The sequence below is a fragment of the Indicator indicator genome, chromosome 2 (genome assembly GCF_027791375.1).
Source record: "Indicator indicator isolate 239-I01 chromosome 2, UM_Iind_1.1, whole genome shotgun sequence".
In the NCBI taxonomy this organism is placed as follows: domain Eukaryota; kingdom Metazoa; phylum Chordata; class Aves; order Piciformes; family Indicatoridae; genus Indicator; species Indicator indicator.
In genome coordinates, this window is record NC_072011.1 from 65,285,728 (window position 1) to 65,304,795 (window position 19,068).

At 45.1% G+C, this 19,068-nt stretch overlaps 1 protein-coding gene across 1 annotated transcript in view; it reads right to left on the bottom strand.

Annotated features, from left to right (window-relative positions):
* ADGRB3 (adhesion G protein-coupled receptor B3) overlaps positions 1-19,068 on the bottom strand; it is a 496,325-nt gene that overhangs the window by 25,344 nt on the left and 451,913 nt on the right. Inside the window, exons 21-26 of the mRNA XM_054392660.1 lie at positions 18,246-18,312; positions 14,138-14,223; positions 9,114-9,212; positions 8,546-8,717; positions 4,827-4,922; positions 3,134-3,173 (exon numbers count right to left, since the gene is read on the bottom strand). Of these exons, the coding sequence (XP_054248635.1) occupies positions 3,134-3,173; positions 4,827-4,922; positions 8,546-8,717; positions 9,114-9,212; positions 14,138-14,223; positions 18,246-18,312 (560 nt within the window). The remainder of the gene's footprint in view (positions 1-3,133; positions 3,174-4,826; positions 4,923-8,545; positions 8,718-9,113; positions 9,213-14,137; positions 14,224-18,245; positions 18,313-19,068) is intronic.

Genomic DNA, 19,068 nt, shown 5'->3' on the forward strand with positions numbered 1-19,068 from the left:
TAGGTGACACAGACCTCTGGCTAAGCCTCAATCATTTATAAGAATTTAAAACTCCCTTTCCTTTATCCCTTCTGCCCCATACGGATTTTTAGGTGTTCTACAGCTAGAGCAAAAAAAACCTGCCAGGTGGAACTCCATCAAGGGGTTTCCAACATACTATGACATCTGCCCTGCCAAAATTAACTCCACACAACCTCCTGGAAGATGCCAAGCAGCCTGTAAAGGCAGAATCATTTTGTCAGTCCAGTGCAATGACCTCCCAGAAGACTGGAACTAGGACCATGTTTTGCTGAGCTGCTAAACGTTCCTGTTCACTGAGTTTTTAAAACTCTTTTGCCTTCCACTACCTGAAAAGATACTACAGGAAGGCTGGAGAAGGACTTTCTGTAAGGGAATCTAGAGATTGGACAAGGGGGAATGGTTTGAGGCTGAGGCAGAGCAGGGTTAGACTGGAGCTGAGGAAGAAGTTCTTCAGTATGAGGGTGGAGAGACTCTGGCAGGCTGCCCAGGGAGGCTGTGGATGTCTCCTGCCTGGGGGTATTCAAGGCCAGGTTGGATGAGACCTGAGAGGTGTCCCTGCCCATGCGGAGCTGAGAGGAATACTCTGAGGTTCCGTTTCACAACCTAACCATTCTGTGAAATTCCCCAAGGACAGTTTTTGCTAGGGAGGATTCCTCTTGCCTGAACCAACCTGCGGTTTCCATGATGAGGGAAAGAAAGAGGGAGAAATGGTGCCCTTTGCTGAGGGGAGGCAAGTAAAGCCTGACTTAGCTGCTCTGCATCACCCAGCTCTTTGCTGCTATAAGGTGATACATGATATTAACTGATCTAAAAAAAAATAATTTGAGTTATAAACCAAACATTTCCTATGATAGGAAAAAAAAAAGATAGATATAGCAAAAAAAAACAACCTAACCCAATTCCTTTTCCTTCTTGCCCAGTTGCAGAAAGTTTAATTCACACCAGTGCTAGTTTGGGAGTAACATCAGCTCAAGGACTGAGACAAGTAAACAACTTGCAGTATCTCATGTTACAGTTGCATCCCTTCTGCTAGCCGGGCTCTGGTGACCCAGATCCCCCAGCAGCTGTCAGTTCACTGCCATGTCCCACAGGAAGCAGCTGCTAAGGCATCCCACCCTCCTGCTTTACACAGAACTGCCTGTCCTTTCTCCATGATGAAAAGAAGAATGCATCCCTAGCCCCCCAAAAACCCAGCTGGAGTGTGACTGCTGCCTGACTGCCACTCCCACTCGTTCAGGCTCTTCAACCTATTCCTAAACCTTTCATTAAACAGAGTGAGATGAAACATCTATCAAGCCAAGCCTGTTCATAACTGCATTCAAAGTCCATCTCCTTAAGGATGTCCCTGAGAAGGCTCTCCAGTCTGCAGACATCTAATGGAAAAGGTAAGAATTAGGAGCCACATGGACCAGTGGTGGCCTCTTGCCAGCACTGGATGGTGCAAAACTTGATTTTTTGTCTTGCACTGCACCATCCTGCTCCCTTCAAAACCCATGGGCATATTCCCCCTTCACAAGGCAGGAGCAAATTAAAACTGATCTGGATGGAAGAATGATTCCCACAGTGCAAGAAACTCAACTGGCAGCTTTTCTGAAGGTGAGGGACTGGAAACTCAGCCTTTGCCTTAATGAGCTCAGTCTTCTTGTCTCCCCATATTGCCAGCAAGGAGCTGGGTGATGCAGAGCAGCTAAGTCAGGCTTCTGCCTTGCCTCACCCTCTGCAAAGGACACCCTTTCTCCCTCTTTTGTTCTCTCTTCATTGAAAACTGGAGGTGTCCAGGCAGGATTGCATCCCTCCCTAGCAAAAACTGTCCTTGGGGAATTTCACAGAATGGCTTAGGTTGGAAAGGACCTCAGAGCTAATCTCCTCCAGCCTCCCTGCCATGGGCAGGGACACCTCTCAGGTCTCATCCAACCTGGCCTTGAATACCCCCAGGCAGGAGACATCCACAGCCTCCCTGGGCAGCCTGCCAGAGTCTCTCCACCCTCATACTGAAGAACTTCTTTCTTTCTTTCTCTGGAGGTGTCCAGGCAGGATTGCATCCCTCCCAAGCAAAAACTATCCTGGGGAATATAATAGATTCATAGAATGGCTTGGGTTGGAAGGGACTTTAGAGATCATCTACTCCAACCTCCCTGCTGTGGGCAGGGACACCTCTCAGCTGGACTCAGCTGCTCATCCAACCTGGCCTTGAACACCCCCAGGAAGGAGGCATCCACAGCCTCCCTGGGCAGCCTATTCTGGAGTCTCACCACCTTTGTACTGAAGAACTTCTTTCTCAGCTCCAGTCTAACCCTGCTTTCTCTCACCTTAAAACCATTCTCCCTTGGCCTGTCTCTAGACACCCTCAGGAAAAGTCCCTCTGCAGCCTTCCTGCAGGATCCCTTCAGGTCCTGTCAGGCAGCTCTAAGGTCCCCCCTAGATCCTTCTCCAGGCTGAACACCCCCAGCTCCCTCAGCCTATCTTCCCAGCAGAGCTGCTCCAGCCCTTGGATCATCTTTGTGGCCTCCTCTGGACTCTCTCCACCAGCTCTGTGTCCTTCTTACGATGCTGACACCAGAACTGGAGGCAGGATTGGAGGTGAGGTCTCAGCAGAGCAGAGTAAAAGGGCAAAATCTCCAGACTAACCAGCCCCAGGGCTCTCAGCCTCTCCTCACCAGGCAGTGCTCCAGTCCCTTCAGCATCCTTGCAGCCCTCCCTTGAACTCTCTCCAGCAGATCCCTGTCCCTCTCGAACTGGGGAGCCCAGAACTGGATGCAATATTCCAGGTGGGGCCTCACCTCTTTTTTATAACAAAATGACTCTTTCCTATTTGCTTTGTGTACCAGAGTAAGGCAAGTTTTGTGTATTAAGACCTGATCCCCCCCAAATCTATCTAGCTTCTAACAGACAATCACACCTTGGGCTGTTCTCCAAGTGCTGAATTCCACTCCAAGTCTTTTGTAGCAAAAGGAAATAAATCTCTCTGTCTTTTTTGTTGTTGGTGGTGGGGTTTTTTTAGTTATAAATATGTGCTGCAAGCAGTTAAACCTTTTTGTCTGTTTGCTTTCACATCCCGAGGAACAGCACAAAACATCTTTTTGTTGGCTAAACACCCTCTCAATGCTCTTACCTGACCGACAGGCAATGTCCACATCCTTTTCAAAATCAGTCTGCAACAAGAGACAAAGGAAGAGGACAACCATTAGTTACTACAAATTCAACTACCATACCTTTTGGGGGATTTTTTTTTTTGGCCCCAAATGTCCTCTTTACAGAGTCCCAGCCTCTTAAAAGTGGTTGCTTGCTGCTGAGAAGGTGAAGTGTATTTGTATTACAACAGCAGAGCTTTACAAGGTGTCCTAAAGTATAACTGAGTGGCTTTCAAAACATGCTGCCTGATCAGAAAAAAAAAAAAATCAAATAAAATAGGTGGGAGTATAGAATTTTAATAAAATAATACATTGTATAGGATTTCTTTAATGTATATAAGGAAAAATAACTTCTATATCTGATGGAAGGATCACCTTAATGGAAGCTTTTCATAGTTATTTCATAAACAGAACTATGGAAGATAAAAATCACTGTGGAGTTAAGTGTAAGCCAATTGGTGCCCCCTCTCTGGGAGGTCATTAATTTGTGTCAAAGGAGTTATTTGTTAACTGACACATTCTGGCCATCCTTTGCTGCTGATGTAACCACAGACACTTTGTACCCCCCCTGAAAAAAAAATATATTTTATGTCATTGCAAGGAAAAAAAAAACACCAAAAAAAGAAGAAATGCTAAGAGCTAAGAAGGAATTTAAAGAGTGGCAAATCCAAGCACACTTTGCCCAGTGAAGCAAAACTGCTGGTGCAGGATACAACTCATTCTGAGGTCACAGATTGCATTGGGTTGGAAGGGACCCTCAAAGGTCATCTTGTCCAACCCCTCCTGCAGGCAGCAGGGACACTTCCAACTAGATCAGACTTCCCAGGGCCATGTCCAGTCTTATCCTGAATATCTCGAGGGATGGGGCCTCAACCACAGTTTCAGTATTTCACCACTCTCATTGTAGAGAACTTCCTCCTGATGTCCAACCTAAATCTAACCTTCTCCATGTTTTTATTTCCACAAAAGCTTCATTACAGGAAAAATACTGAACAGAACTGACCTCCTTCTTGCTTGTGAAGTCCAAACACTGGTTTCCTGTTTTGATCCATCATTTTCTGAAGGTCAGTCTGCTTGCTGAGCCTTGCATGGATTTTAGACCATGATCCTGTCCCCAGTTCTAGTCAATGGCAAACTGCCATTGAAAGTGAAGGGACCAAGATTTTGTCTTAAGGTAATAACATCAGCAAATCCAACTTGGCAATAGCAAGCCCTTCACCACCTCCTTAATTCAAACCACTGAATAGATTCCTGCTCTAGAATCCCCAGCACTTTCTCCTTGCCTGGATTAGTGTGAGAGGAGCAGATTTGAAAGGCATCCTGAAGAGAACTCTCTCCAATGCATCAGAGCTTCTTACAGCAGGAAAACTCCTGGCATATTATTAAGTTCCTTTCTCACTCTCTTATTTCTGAGTCTTTTGCCCTAAGGAAGGTTGGTGGAAGATGCTAATCCCTGGTGCTCCACTAAAGGGTCACACCATCAATTAAAACCCTTGAACCAAGCAGATGATGACCTAAACAAAACTTATGCTCAAAACTGGTGTTAATATTTCAGCTGTGCATGCTTGCCCTGTGCAGTGATGTCATTTTTTGGGTTTGCTTTTTCTTTTGGGTCAGGAGGAGTAAATTAAGAGTCAAAGACAAAAAAATAATAAGTAATAAATCAAAGCTAACCATGATTTGAGCATGTCCATTAGGAAAAGAACTCGAAGAGTCTGCATTGATTGGATCTTGGCAGTTCCTCAGTCGACATCTGAATGCATCTTGAACCTGTGGAAACAATATCTCATGCTGATTCTTGTGCACCTCTCACAGCCTTTCCCCTTAGTCAAGGTTAAATTCAGCTGCATGGAATTCCAGTGCATGCCTCGCCTTCCCCACACTGACTCAGCCAGAAGCACTGAACAGAAATGGTTATTTCTGCCTTTTCAGACATGTGCTACACCCTGTGGCTGCCATAAGGCAAAGGCTGCCACTCACACCAACATCACATCATCAGATTTGCCTGTGGACAGAATTAATTAGTAGTCAGTGAGGCCCTCAAGCCAAACCTCTCTTTGGTGATAGGATTTGGCTTTGCCTTCTCATGCCCTTTGGTACAGGTCTGACAGCAGGACTAATAGAGATTCATACAATGGTTTGGGTTGGAAGGGACCTTAAAGATCATCTGGTTCCAACTCCCCTGCCATGGGCAGGGACACCTCTCAGCTAGACTTGGCAGCTCAAAGCTTCGTGCAGCCTGGCCCTGAACACCCCTGGGAAGGAGGCAGCCACAGCCTCCCTGGGCAGCCTCTTCCAGAGTTTCACCACTTTCCTACTGAAGAACTTCTTCCTCAGCTCCAGTCTAACCCTGCTCTGCCTCAGCTTCAAACCATTCCCCCTTGGCCTGTCTCTGGACACCCCCAGGAAAGGTCCCTCTGCAGCCTTCCTGCAGGATCCCTTCAGCTATTGGAAGGCAGCTCTAAGTCCTCCCCAGTGTCTTCTCCTCTCCATGCTGCACACCCCCAGCTCCCTCAGCCTGGCCTCACAGCAGAGCTTCTCCAGGCCTTGGATCATCTTTGTGACCCTGCTCTGCACTCTCTCCAGCAGCTCTGTGTCCTTCTCCTGCTGGGGACAGCAGAAATGAAGGCAGGATTGGAGGTGAGGTCTGAGCAGATCAGAGTCCAGGGGCAGAATCTCCTCTCCTGCCCTGCTGCCCAGATTCCTCTGGCTGCAGCCCAGCACACAGCTGCCTGCTGGGCTGCAAAAGGGCACTGCTGGCTCCTGGGGAGCTGCTCAGCACCCAACACCCCCAAGGCTCTTTCTTCAGGGTTGCTCTCAACCCACTCTGCACCCAGCCTGGCTTTGTGCCTGGGCTTGGCCTGACCCAGCTGCAGGACCTTGCTCTCTGACTTGTTGAACCTCACCCAGCTTCTATCCCTATCTGCTTTTTTAAGCTGCTTGTTTGAGGAGGTAAGGACGTTGCCATCTCTACATATGACTTTGGGACTCAATCTTGCTTCCTCCTTGCCTGCCTTTTAACATCAGGCTGCAAGATTTTCTTGGAAGCAGGCAGAGCAGCAGAGGAAGATGTGGTGAATGTGCAGGCACCTGGGAAGTGGTTTCCTTAGCAACCGTAACCATCTCCAAGCTCTTAGAACTTACCCTCTCCCTGCTCAGGCACTCTTTAGCTTTCTCCTGCAGTACAGAAACGTGGGCTTCAGACACCAACCAGCCATTTAATCCAAGGACTGCTTGAGTCAGCAGAGCATAGCAAAAGGAGCAAACATGTAGGTTCCACCCATCACCAGCAGTGTGCTGCAAAGTAGCTTTAAACAACCTCCTTCTTCAAGCAGGTCAGGCAAACCATTTAGCTCTGATGGAGAAGGTTCAAGACACATTTCCTATCGTGCTCCCTTCTCTGACAAGTCCTCACCATCTTCTTGGAAGGCAGAAAGAGACCCAACAACACATCACTTAGTTCTTTGCAGTCGTGTATCTTAGTGAACCTCCCTGGCTTCCTAAAGCAGACCTTGTCACACAAAGACCATTGTCACAGCACACTGGAGGAAACAATCAATGTTTCCATCCCTTCTGTCTGCAGCAATACAACTAAGAGGAGAACTGGAGGGTTTGTATATATATAATTGTGAAAGACTGTGTCTTTTGGGGTAATACAATGACAATAGAGGCATAGGAAAGCAGGGAGGTTCTCCTCTTTGTTTGCATTTTATGGTGATAGATTCCACCCCATCTTTTTTCCCCCCTCTGACAGTCAGAATTACTGTTTTGCCTCTGCTGGCATGCTATAAATATTAGATCAATGTGATAGGCCATCACTGGGATAGCTTTGTAGCTGCCATCCAGAGTGACAAATAGGTTGGCAGGGTTTCCCTGACAGGCACTGGCAGAGCAAAACCCTTCTGCAGATGACAAAGTAGCAGCTGAGGAGGTAGCCACGTGCAGTGCAAGGAGATTGCATTGCACACTGGCTTGCACTCACCTGAGGGAGCTGGCATGCCAGGCTCCCTGCAGCCACAGTAAAACATAAGATACTGGAGTCTCCCTCAAGTGTAGGAACTTGTTGCAGTAAGCAACTCACAGAATCATTAGTTTGGAAGAGACCCTCAGTGACCATCTTGCCCAACACCCCCTTCAGTAAGCAGGGACACCTCCAACTAGATCAGGTTGCTCAGGGGCCCCATCAAGTTTGACCTTGAATGTCTCCAGGGATGGGACCTCAACCATTTATGCCTTTGCTGCTGCAACCTGTTCCATAGAAGTGCAGATCACAGACATTTTTTAAACAAAAACCTTACAAGAGCATCAGGATTTGACTTTTTTGCTGCTCTTGAGGAACCTCCTATTAATTTTCTTCTCCCATATGACAAAAAAATTAAAATCACCTGAAATGGTTCCTCAAGTGTTTTGCCCAGTTTATAATTTAAAGCTGGTCTAGCTGAGAGGTGTCCCTGCCCATGGCAAGGGGGGTGTTGGATTGGATGATCTCTATGGCCTCTTCCAGCCTTCTATGATATGACAAAAGGAAACTCAATGTCTTCTGCAAATAGAGCTCAAACAGCAATATTCCAAGGCCTTTTAGTCTTCCACCCCTAGCATCACCTTGACTGCAGATAACAGAATCATAGAATTGTTTTGCTTGCAAAAGACCTTTTAAGACCACCAAGTCCAACTCTGAACCCAACACCACCATGGCCACCAAACCACATGCAAAAGTGCCAGACCAAGCACAGCCTTTTAGAGGACCAGAAACTGAAGAGAAAAACAATGAAGCCCAGTCCAGCCATCAACCCAATACCACCGTGGGCACTTAACCACGTCCCAGATTGCCATATCCAGCACAGCCTTTTAGAGGACCAGAAACTGATGAGAAGAACAATGAAGTCCAGCCCAGCCATCAGCCCAACACCACCATGGCCACTTAACCATGTCCCAGAGTGTCATATCCAGCACAGCCTTTTAGAGGACCAGAAACTGATGAGAAAAACAAAGTCCAGCCCAGCCATCAACCCAACACCACCATGGGCACCAAACCATGTCCCAGAGTGCCATATCAAGCACAGCCTTTTAGAGGACCAGAAACTGATGAGAAGAACAATGAAGTCCAGCCCAGCCATCAACCCATCACCACCATGGCCACTGAACCACGTCCCAGCACAGCCTTTTAGAGGACCAGAAACTGATGAGAATAACAAAGTCCAGCCCAGCCATCAACCCAACACCACCCTGCTCACTGAACCACATCCCAGCACAGCCTTTTAGAGGACCAGAAACTGATGATAATAACAAAGTCCAGCCCAACCATCAACCCAACACCACCATGCCCACTGAACCACATCCCAAAGTGCCAGGCCAAGCACAGCCTTGTAGAGAACTGGGAAGCCATTCCTCACCTCCCTTCGGAGAATACAATGGACCATGACAATAACAAAGCCTTGCAAGGAATCAAAGACTGCAAAAAGTATCTGAAACAATATTGATCTTTTGTCTGTCATGGCCAGAACTGCAGACATCCAAGTCAGGGCTAGAAGTGGCAACACCACGCAGGAACTCCAGAGGGATGCCCTATGAAAAACAAACAAACAAACAAACAAACAGAAAAATAAAGAGAGAGAAGCAGTATTGTAGCAAACACAATGATTAAAAGGTCACTATTGCAAGTCAAATATATTTAAGGATGGCTCTTTATCAAGTTAACTTGCAAATCAGAGACAAGACTGGAACAGTCTCACAGTTTGGATTCAGTTAACAAAACAGCTGCAATACTTTTAAATACTTTCCATAGTGTTTCTTTTTTTTGCTGTTGTTGTTGTTAAGGAGTATTTAAAGGTGCTCAGCACCTTACAGAATGTTAGCAAACGGAGTTATCACGACTCAGCTGTCATCATCAAGGCTTAATTATCTCACATGCACTGTCAATAAGGTTTCTGTCACAAGAAGATGTAAATGATCAGGACTAACATGGCATTACTGGCGGTGGTGGCTGACAAAGCTGTTGTTGAAACTACTCCACACTTGGCACATTTGAGCGTCAAACCGCTATGAGGCTCACTCATCTGACTGCAAACAAACAGAACACCCACAAAAAAAGAAAAGAAAAAGGAAGAAGAAGAAAAAAAAAAAAGAAGAAGAAGAAGAAAACAGCAACAACAACAGAAAAAAAAAGAGAAGAAAACAAACAAACAAAACAAAAAAAAGAACAAAATATTGAATTGTCACTGAAAAAACCCCTCGTCGCTACTGAAATTTAGCTTTTCAACAGGAGGTTCATGCAGGGAGGCAAAAAAAAATGAAAACAAATAAATTCAAGGATGAATGCTCTATGTTGGTGCAAAATGAGGTTTTTTTTTTTATTTTGGTGCTTTGCACCATTGTTAGCTTTAAAATGTTTAATGCTGGGTGGAGAAAGATGACTTCGTTTCATGCAGGTTCGATTTATTTTTTCTTCCCATTTAAGCTAAAAAACCCCCAAACCCCAAAAACAACAAAACCAAACAACCTCCAAACTGCCCAGGACACTGAAGTATAAACATAAGCACATGCTAGGGGAGACACACAAAGTGATATCCCTCTATTCAGACCTGTTGTAGCCAGGCTCCCTTGAGTAAAGGATGCTTAAAGGAGGAATATGAGGTGTAGGGAATAACCTTAATAAATAAGGAAACATATACATATGTTATATTTATATATAAATATATATATACTATAAATATATTATATTATATATTATTTATATAATATATATAAATATATATATAATAAATATATAAATAATATATAAAAATATATATAAATATAATATAATATAAATAAATAACAACCGTAATAAATAAGGAAAGGAAACTGCACCACTGCATTTAAGCATCGAATTAGCAGGGGTGGTTATCAGCTAGTCAAGGTTTGTAGTGATCTGGATGGCTTGCTAGCAACCTGGAGTGATTTTTGTTCCTGCTATAAGGGAGGTCTGAATACAGGGCTTGTGGAAGCTGATGAAAGAAATATCAGTGGGTACTCAGAAATATAAACAAATAAATCAGGGGTGAGCTGGTTTGCCTTTTAATAAAACACAGTACACAAGCATCAAGCTCCAAAGTGGTTTTGCATGGACAGTTGTACCTCAGGCACCTGCCAGAAGAGTTCAAAGGGCAAAACCTGGAATTTAAATTGTTGGTTGTTTTTTTTTTTTTCCCATACAACATGGCTGCAAAATCCCCAGCCAACTTCAATAAAGGCTTTTGCCATTCCTGCTATCAGATCCAGGGATAACCACAGCTGGCTGAGGAGTGAGAGGAAGGGTGCTTCATCTCTTCCTAGCTGGAAAGTGGTCAACATGGTGAGGATATGGAACACTTCAGGTTTTTTCACAGGTGTTTTAAGCAGCAGAAAGCCTTTTCTATGGCCAAACCTCATGTCCACATCACCCCAAAGGACATCAAACTCCAGTTGTTTCCATTTAATTTCATTCCAAACAATGCCTTTCCACTAAAAAAAAAAAAATGCAGCATATTTTCCATGAAAAGGTAGGATTTTCCACAAAGAAAACATTTCTCCATAAAAAATAATCAGTCAAAAGCACCACTTTGCATCAGGTGATTGTGGAGTGTGAAAAGAACTCAATGAATCCACAGCAGTTTGCACCACTTAAAGATCTACATTAATCAACTAGAAAAATGCATTGGGTAAGCTTTAACTGAAGTTCAGAAAATACTTTCTACCTTTGCTTGATGTTACCAGGCTGGATTATTCTCTTTACCTCTACAGAGCTGTTCTGGATCTTGAAAAGAACAATAGAACTCGATGTGTATGGAATTTTCCTGACAGCTCACAAACCTATGTTCCCCCTCATGCCAGGAATGTGATTGAGATCCATCCAGAATCACAAAATAACACAGAATTGTCAGGGTTGGAAGGGACCTCCAGGGCCATCCAGTTCCAACCCTCCTGCATGGGCAGGGACACCTCACACCAGATCAGGTTGCTCACAGCCACATCCAGCCTGGCCTTAAACACCTCCAGGGATGAGGTTTCCACCACCTGCCTGGGCAACCTGTTCCAGTGTCTCACCACCCTCGTGGGGAAGAACTTCTTCCTAATGTCTAATCCAAATCACCCCTCCTCTAGCTTGGATCCATTCCCTCTAGTCCTATCACTCCCTGACACCTTAAAAAGTCCCTTCCCTGCTTTCTTGTAGCCCCTTCAGATACTGCAAGGCCACAAGAAGGTCACCTTCTCTTTTCCAGACTGAACAACTCCATATTTCTCAATCTGTCTTCATAGCAGAGCAGCTCCAGCCCTCTGCTCATCCTCATGGCCCTTCTCTGGACACCTTCCAGCACCTCCAGATCTTTCTTTAATAGAGGCTCCAGAACTGGACACAGTACTCCAGGTGGGGTCTCACCAGAGTGGTGTAGAGGAGAACCACCTCCCTCACCCTGCTGGCCACACTTCTCTTGATGCAACCCAGGATACAGTTGGCTTCCTCTTATGCCAGGAAAATTATTCAGATCCATCAAGGCAACACACCCACATTCCACCCCCTGTACCCCCCCCCATCCCCCCCACCCCCCCTTATTTATTCTCCACAGGATTATTCAGGTGGTAAAAAGCACATGGAGTTAGTCTGTTTTGCCCCATTCACTGCTTTCAATCCTCCCTGAACCAGTTCTCCAGCTGAACTTTTGGCTAAACTTTGGACAGGTCTAAGCCCAACAGAATGAAGTTGCTTTCCTGAGCATGGCTGGCAAGAGATCTCTGAGTGACAATCCCCTTTCTGTGTCCCACAGAATGACTCCAGACCTGTCATCTGCCAAGCAGCATCAAGGAATGCTGTTGCCAAGCTACCATCTCTCACTGTAAGTGAAGCTTGTGTCTTGTTGGGGCATCCAGATGCCTTCCCAGAAGAGCTGGATTGTTTCTGACAGAATCATTTCCATTCTTCAGCCATTTATTTTGGACCAGCATCCCTCTTAACTGAGTTGCACACTGCTAGAGAGCAAGTTATTTGCTTCATCAGGAAGGTCTGCTATGAGCAAATAAATTTCTACAGCTTGCAACTGAGCAGCTGAAGAAAATAAAGAACCCCAAAAGAGGCAATTAAATTTAAGCTTGGATACCCTTTAGAAAATGTACAAAGCCAAATCTGTGACTGCTCCAAGCCCTTAAATCAGTGGAATTAGAGCAGATGTGAATTTGAGTTGATGGTTATTAAATCATTCCTCCTCTTGAAATCATTTGGGTAGTTCTCCAATATTCTGGATGTCACCAGTGTTAGGGCACAGCAAAGAATATTGATGGAGGGTTGTTGACAAAGAAAAGAAAGAGAGGTTAAGAAATGAATACTTTCTGATGAATAAATGGGGGAAAAAAGGAGGAAAAGGGAGGAAACAAAATGAAAGCTTTTGGTAGATATTTGTCAAAATGATGGTGAAAGAGCTGAGAAAAAAAAAAAGAAAACCAAACAGAAAAGATTTCATTAAGTTAATATTAAAAGCAAATCAAAGCAGCCGAAGGAATCATCACAAATTAATTCTTCCAACCAAGGAGCTGAACTTATTAGGAGTGCTGCTGGCAGTGAAATGGTAAAGTAACTCAAAGTGAAGCTGCAATAAATTTACCCACAGCAAAATGAAGATATCCTTGCAGATATTGGTGGTGGTAACTACCAGCTGGCCCAAAAGACAAGCCCAGAAGATGCAGTCATGAAAAACAGTCCCCAGATTGCTCCAAGTTTAAATACACTTCCAGGAGCAGTGAGAAGGTGATGATGCACCTCTGAAGCATTTTTGTCCAATGTGGAATGAATTTAGGTTTGATGTTTCACTATCATCCACTGGAAACCAGTTTGTGATCCCATTGCTGACATCAACCCTTCCTTCTCATGGTGACAAACAGGAGTTGGACAGAAATAGAACCACAGAACTGCCAGGGTTGAAAGGGACCTCAAGGATCATCCAGTTCCAATGCCCCTGCCATGGGCAGGGACACCTCACACTAGAGCAGGTTGCTCAGAGCCACATCCAGCCTGACCTTAAAAACCTCCAGGGATGAGGCTTCCACCACCTCCCTGGGCAACCTGTGCCAGTCTCTCACCACCCTCATGGAGAAGAATTTCTTCCTAACATCCAATCTGAATCTACCCATTTCTAGTTTTGCTCCATTCCCCTCAGTCCCTGACACCCTAAAAAGTCCCTCCCCAGCTTTCTTGTAGCCCTCCTGAGATATTGGAAGGCCACAAGAAGGTCTCCTTGGAGCCTTCTCTTCTCCAGACTGAACAACCTCAACTCTCTCAGTCTGTCTCCAGCCCTCTCCATCCTCGTGGCCCTTAAAGAATCAGTACCACACAACTTCCATTTGCCTTTTGTCCTTTCCTTGCCTTTAAAATGTGTGTGTGCAGAGTCTGCTAATGAAAGATTCTGTTACCCTCATTCAGAACACAACACCTCTGTAGGTGTGGATTTAAGGACAAAGGCAAAAGCCTTCACAGATTGAGGCTGGCAGAACAACACTGACCTCAGGAAGGGATCTGTGGCTGTTAAAAAGATGTTTTATAACAGTTCACACAAATGAGCAACGGCAATTAAATTTGACAGCCAGGCAAAACAAATCACTTCCTTCAGCACATGAAAAGCCCTTCATTAGCTGCAGCCACCTTAAATGTGTGTCAGCTGCTGTGAAACCTCCACTCAGGATTTGTTTCATTCTCATTGTTGTGAACTTCATACTGTTGTACTTGTGTTTTATTATGTTTAGTTGGCTCAGCTGCATTATCCCCCACCCAGCAGAAGGCAACCTCAGCTTCTGAGATGAATGGAATCTGTTAGACAGGCTGGAACACTGCTGTATCAGAGTGGAAAGCACAATCACAGCATCACAGGATCACAATGGAAAGCATTTTTTTGGGGGGGTGGGTGGTGGGTGAATATCTAGAGCTGAAAATGGGTGATGCAATCAGAACATGCTTTAAAAAGGACCCAAGTGTTGCTTACCCTGCTCTGTGTTTGAGTTTTTTATCTAGGATCCCATCTCTGGAAACAAGTTTATTAAACACCAAAATGCCAATCACCATGTTGACCTGTCAAACAGAAGAAAAACAAACAAACAAACAAAGAGTTGATCTTTCAGGACTGCTGAGAGAGAACATTTCACTGTGGTGCTTCAGAAATAGCTTCTCAACAGCCTGCAAAATACCTCCTGCTACCTTTCTGAGGATGCCTTGTGGCACTGTCCCACAGTTAGCACACCAAAGGGCTAACACACACTGGCACAGGCTTGGGCTTCCACCATGAATGATGCCTATTACCAAGTTAAATAGAATCCAAGAATCATTTTGGTTGGAAAAGGCTTCTAAGATCATCAGCCCAACACCACCATGGCCATCAAACCACCAACCAAAGGGCCACGGCCACATGGTGTTCTGAACACCTCTAGGGATGGGGACTCCACCACCTCCCTGGGCAGCCTGTGCCAGTGCCTGACCACTCTTGCAGCACAGAATTTTTTCCTAATATCCAACCTAAACCTCCCCTGATTCAGCTTGAGGCCATTTCCTCTCATCCTGTCACTTACTGCAAACCTATCTGGCTCCAACCTACCCTCAGGGAGCTGTAGACAGCAATGAGGTCTCCCCTCAGCCTCCTCTTCCCCACACTGAACACCCCCAGCTCCCTCAGCTGCTCCTCCCCAGCCCTCTTCTCCAGACCCTTCCCCAGCTTGGTTGCCCTTCTCTGGACACACTCCAGCACCCTGATGTCCTTGCAGTGAGGACCCCAAAACCTAACCCAGCACTCAAGGTGGGACTTCACCAGTGCCCAGGACAGGGACATGATGACTTCCCTGCTCCTCCTGACCACACTCTTGCTGATCCAGGCCAGGATGCTGTTGGCCTTCTTGGCCACCTGGACACACTTCTGGCTCATATTCAGATGCCTATCAATCAGCATCCCCAAGACTTTCTCTGCTGGGCAGCTTTCCAGCCACTCTACCCCAAGCTTGCAGCATCCATGGGGTTGTTGTGACCCAAGTGCAGGATCCAGCACTTGCCCTTGTTGAATCTCATGCATTTGGCCTTGACCAGTTGATCCAGATTGTCCAGGTCCCTCTGCAGAGTCTTCCTGCCTTCAAAGAGATCAACCCTCCTGCCCAGTTTGGTGTCAGCTGCTGTGTACAGCTGCTGTCCAGAAGCCACAGCTTTACTGTTTCCTCAGCTTTACTTGCAAGGCTATAGCCTGCTGCAGGAAAACCACTGCATGGGAGGTGTGGGCATGGGGAAGAGTTACTCAGAGCACATGATGACCATAACCACATTCTTTTTAAAGTATTTATGGCTCATGTGGGTGTTGCCACTTATGCAGAACCAGCCCCTGGCTCTTTCTATCCTTCTGCACATTACTCATGGTCTATGTCATTGCCACAACCCCAGCCTTGGGCCCTGTTTGACTGCACTTTCCTTCATCTGTGGGCCAGAGCAATGTCTTTGGGAGAAGTCTGTGGGGGAAGTCTATATTTCTCCATTAAGTATCACAGAATTGTCAGGGTTGGAAGGGACTTCAAGGATCATCCAGTTCCAACCCCTTGCCATGGGCAGGGACACCTCACACTACATCAGGTTGCCCAGAGCCACATCCAGCCTGGTTGCAAAAACCTCCAGGGATGAGGCTTCCACCACCTCCCTGGGCAACCTGTGCCAGTGTCTCACCACCCTCATGGGGAAGAATTTCCTCCTAACACCCAATCTGAATCTACCCATTTCTAGTTTTGCTCCATCCCCCCCAGTCCTATCACTCCCTGACACCCTCAAAAGTCCCTCCCCAGCTTTCTTGTAGCCCCCTTCAGATACTGGCAGGCCACAAGAAGGTCTCCTTGGAGCTTTCTCTTCTCCAACCTGAACAACCCCAAAAAAGCAAATGGTGTTATGGTAAAATCATGGAATCATTAAGGTTGGGAAAGACCTCTAAGACCACCAAGTCCAACTATCAACCCAACACCAACACCACCATGGCCACTAACTCATGCCCTGCAGTGCTGTGTCTCCAGATTTTTGGGCTCTATCTTATTTTTTTTTTCCCCAACCCATGTATGATTACACACATGGCTTGAAGACCTAACCTCTAAAAATACCTCAAGTGTTCCAGCAGCCAGCTTTTGTCACTCCATAGACATACAAATGGTATTTAATGCACAACTTAATGACTCTCATTATCCAGTGGTATTAATGACCTGCATGCTCTGCATGGCCCTGCACAAAGCTAATGCCATGGTTTGTATCTATTAAATAAACGTTTCTTCCCCCCCTACACCCTTTTTTTAACTAGAAAAGCCTAATCCTTTTTTACCTTTCAGATTTTCTCCAGTCCTGTGCCAAAACACCCAATAGCTGCCAGTCTGTCCTGCCAACTCTTTCCCAGCCTTTCTTATTAGCACTTTATTTTCAGCATTTACATTATTTTTTTTTTTGTTCAGCTGATGTGAGGTTATTCTTTTTGCCTCAAACACTTAGGCTTAAGTGGCTGCATGGAACAGCTCCTTCCACAGCTCCCAGCTAATGGGAGGGCAAACTGCAACTGTGAACCTCAAACATCTCTGAACAAAGCTTGCCAATTACACAGGGAACATACAGTTCCATGTGAAAATTCTGACTGGCTTCTTTGGTAAACATCCTTGGCTCCTCTCTCATGACAGGGACTCTGAGCTGTACAAAAGGATCCTGGCTTGGCTCCAGGCAATGCTGAGACAAACTCTATGGGAGTAGTAAACATCCATTTTTGGGAAACCTGGGTAGCTAAATGGCTGTATCTTGGGTGACTGCTAAGACTGATTCCCCTTTTGCAAGAGCAAACCAGAAATAGCTGGTGGTGCTAGAGCTATCTTATTATCAGGTTGGTGGAGGGGAAGGAAGAATTACTTTCAAAAGCTGTGAGAGAAAAACACTAAACAAATTGCTGCAAAACAATAAAAAAATCCACCCAGGCTGTCAGGGCAGATGACTGACAGCTGATGGCACATGCAGAGTGCAATTCATCTTACCCCAGACAGCTGAAATATTGCTGATAGCTTGAGTGCTAAAAGTGCCTATTTTTCTCTATTGACAATAAAATATCACAGAATCATTAAGGTTGGAAAAGGCCTCTAAGGTGATCCAGTCCAACCATCAACCCAACATCACCACAACCACTAAACCTTGTCCCACAGTGCCATGGCCGCACATTTCTGGAACAACTCCAGGGACGGTGACTCCACCACCTCCCTGGGCAGCCTGTTCCAATCCCTCACCACTCTTGCAGCAAAGAATTTTTTTTCCTAATTTCCAACCTAAACCTCCCCTGGTTCAACTTGAGGCCACTTCCTCTCATCGTATTGGTAGTTACTTGAGTGAGGAGACCAATCCCCACCTCTCTCCAACCTCCTTTCAGGTAGAGACCAACAGAGTCTCCTCTCAGCCTTCTCTTCTCCAGAAGGCAAATGCCTACCCTAGCCACACATCTTCTCCAGGTGGCACATGGTTAGGACAAGCCTCTTAGATGCAGAATTCTGCACTGCAAGTGTTTACACTTTGTGTATCCCACATCTCAACACACCTCCAGAGATCTGGAAGATGCATACACCAGCGAGTAACATCTCCCACCTGTGATGATTTTGTTTCTTTGCCTTCAAGAGCAGTAGCCATGGAGAAGCTGCTGGCTGGTGCCACTCCTCCTGCTGCTTTTTGCTGGCACAGTGGCCCAGCGCCAAGCAACGCTTCTGTCACTGCGCTTCACAAGGCAGCGTGACAGCTGCCTAGATGCCACTGGTAATAACCCAATGAAGCCTCCAACAGGTTTGTTTGTGCCACCAAGCAGCACAGGATGCTTCCACAGCTCGTGAAAGACCCACAGGCAAACGTGGAGAGAGGAGGGGGAGGAAGAAGTGATGCAGTTCAACGAATCACACCTTCGAAACACCGCAGGTATGTGAAACAACACTGAGCTCAGCACTGCCAGCAAGGTGCAATGCAGAGCTGAGCTTTGAGAATTTAAAGAGCACATTCTACCATTTCACATTAAAAAAAAAAAAAAAAAAAAAGCCCCAAAACCACTGGGAATTAGATGAATGTTTTACCAAGACAACAGCAGCTGCAGGTCCAACGAAGGCGTAAAGCAGCCCTCCTTCAAGAGACAGCCAACAGCTGGAAAGAACATGAGAGAAGAACTAACACAAATTAAAAGTCAGTACAAGGCAGGGCCAAGGAAGCAGTAATAATTACTACAGCATGAATAATTGCTACAACAGGAGGTTCATCTTGTGTGCCTTCAGTCCTACACACCCATATGCACATCCACAAAAGAATGACTTTGGTTGATGTGATGCTGCAGGGAGTTATTTCCATTGTCAGTAGTTAATGTTTCAAAAGATTTTGTGTGAATCTACTGAAATCACAGAATCTACTGCAATCATAGAATCATAAAATCATAGAATCTACTGAAATCATAGAATCGACTGAAATCATACAATCATAAAATCATAGAATCTATTGAAATCATAGAATCTATTGAAATCATAGAATCTACTGAAATCATAAAATCAAAATCATAGAATCATAAAATCATAGAATCTACTGAAATTATAGAATCTACTGAAATCATAGAATCATAAAATCATAGAATCATAAAATCATAGAATCTACTGAAATCATAGAATCTACTGAAATAGAATTATAAAATCATAGAATCTATGAAATCATAGAATCTACTGAAATCATAGAATCCACTGAAATCATAGAATCCTAAAATTATAAAACGTACTGAAACCATAGAATCTACTGAAATAGAATAATAAAATAATAGAATCTATGAAATCATAGAACCTACTGAAATCATAGAATCATAAAATCATAGAATCTACTGAAATCACAGAATCTACTGAAATCATAGAATCATAAAAT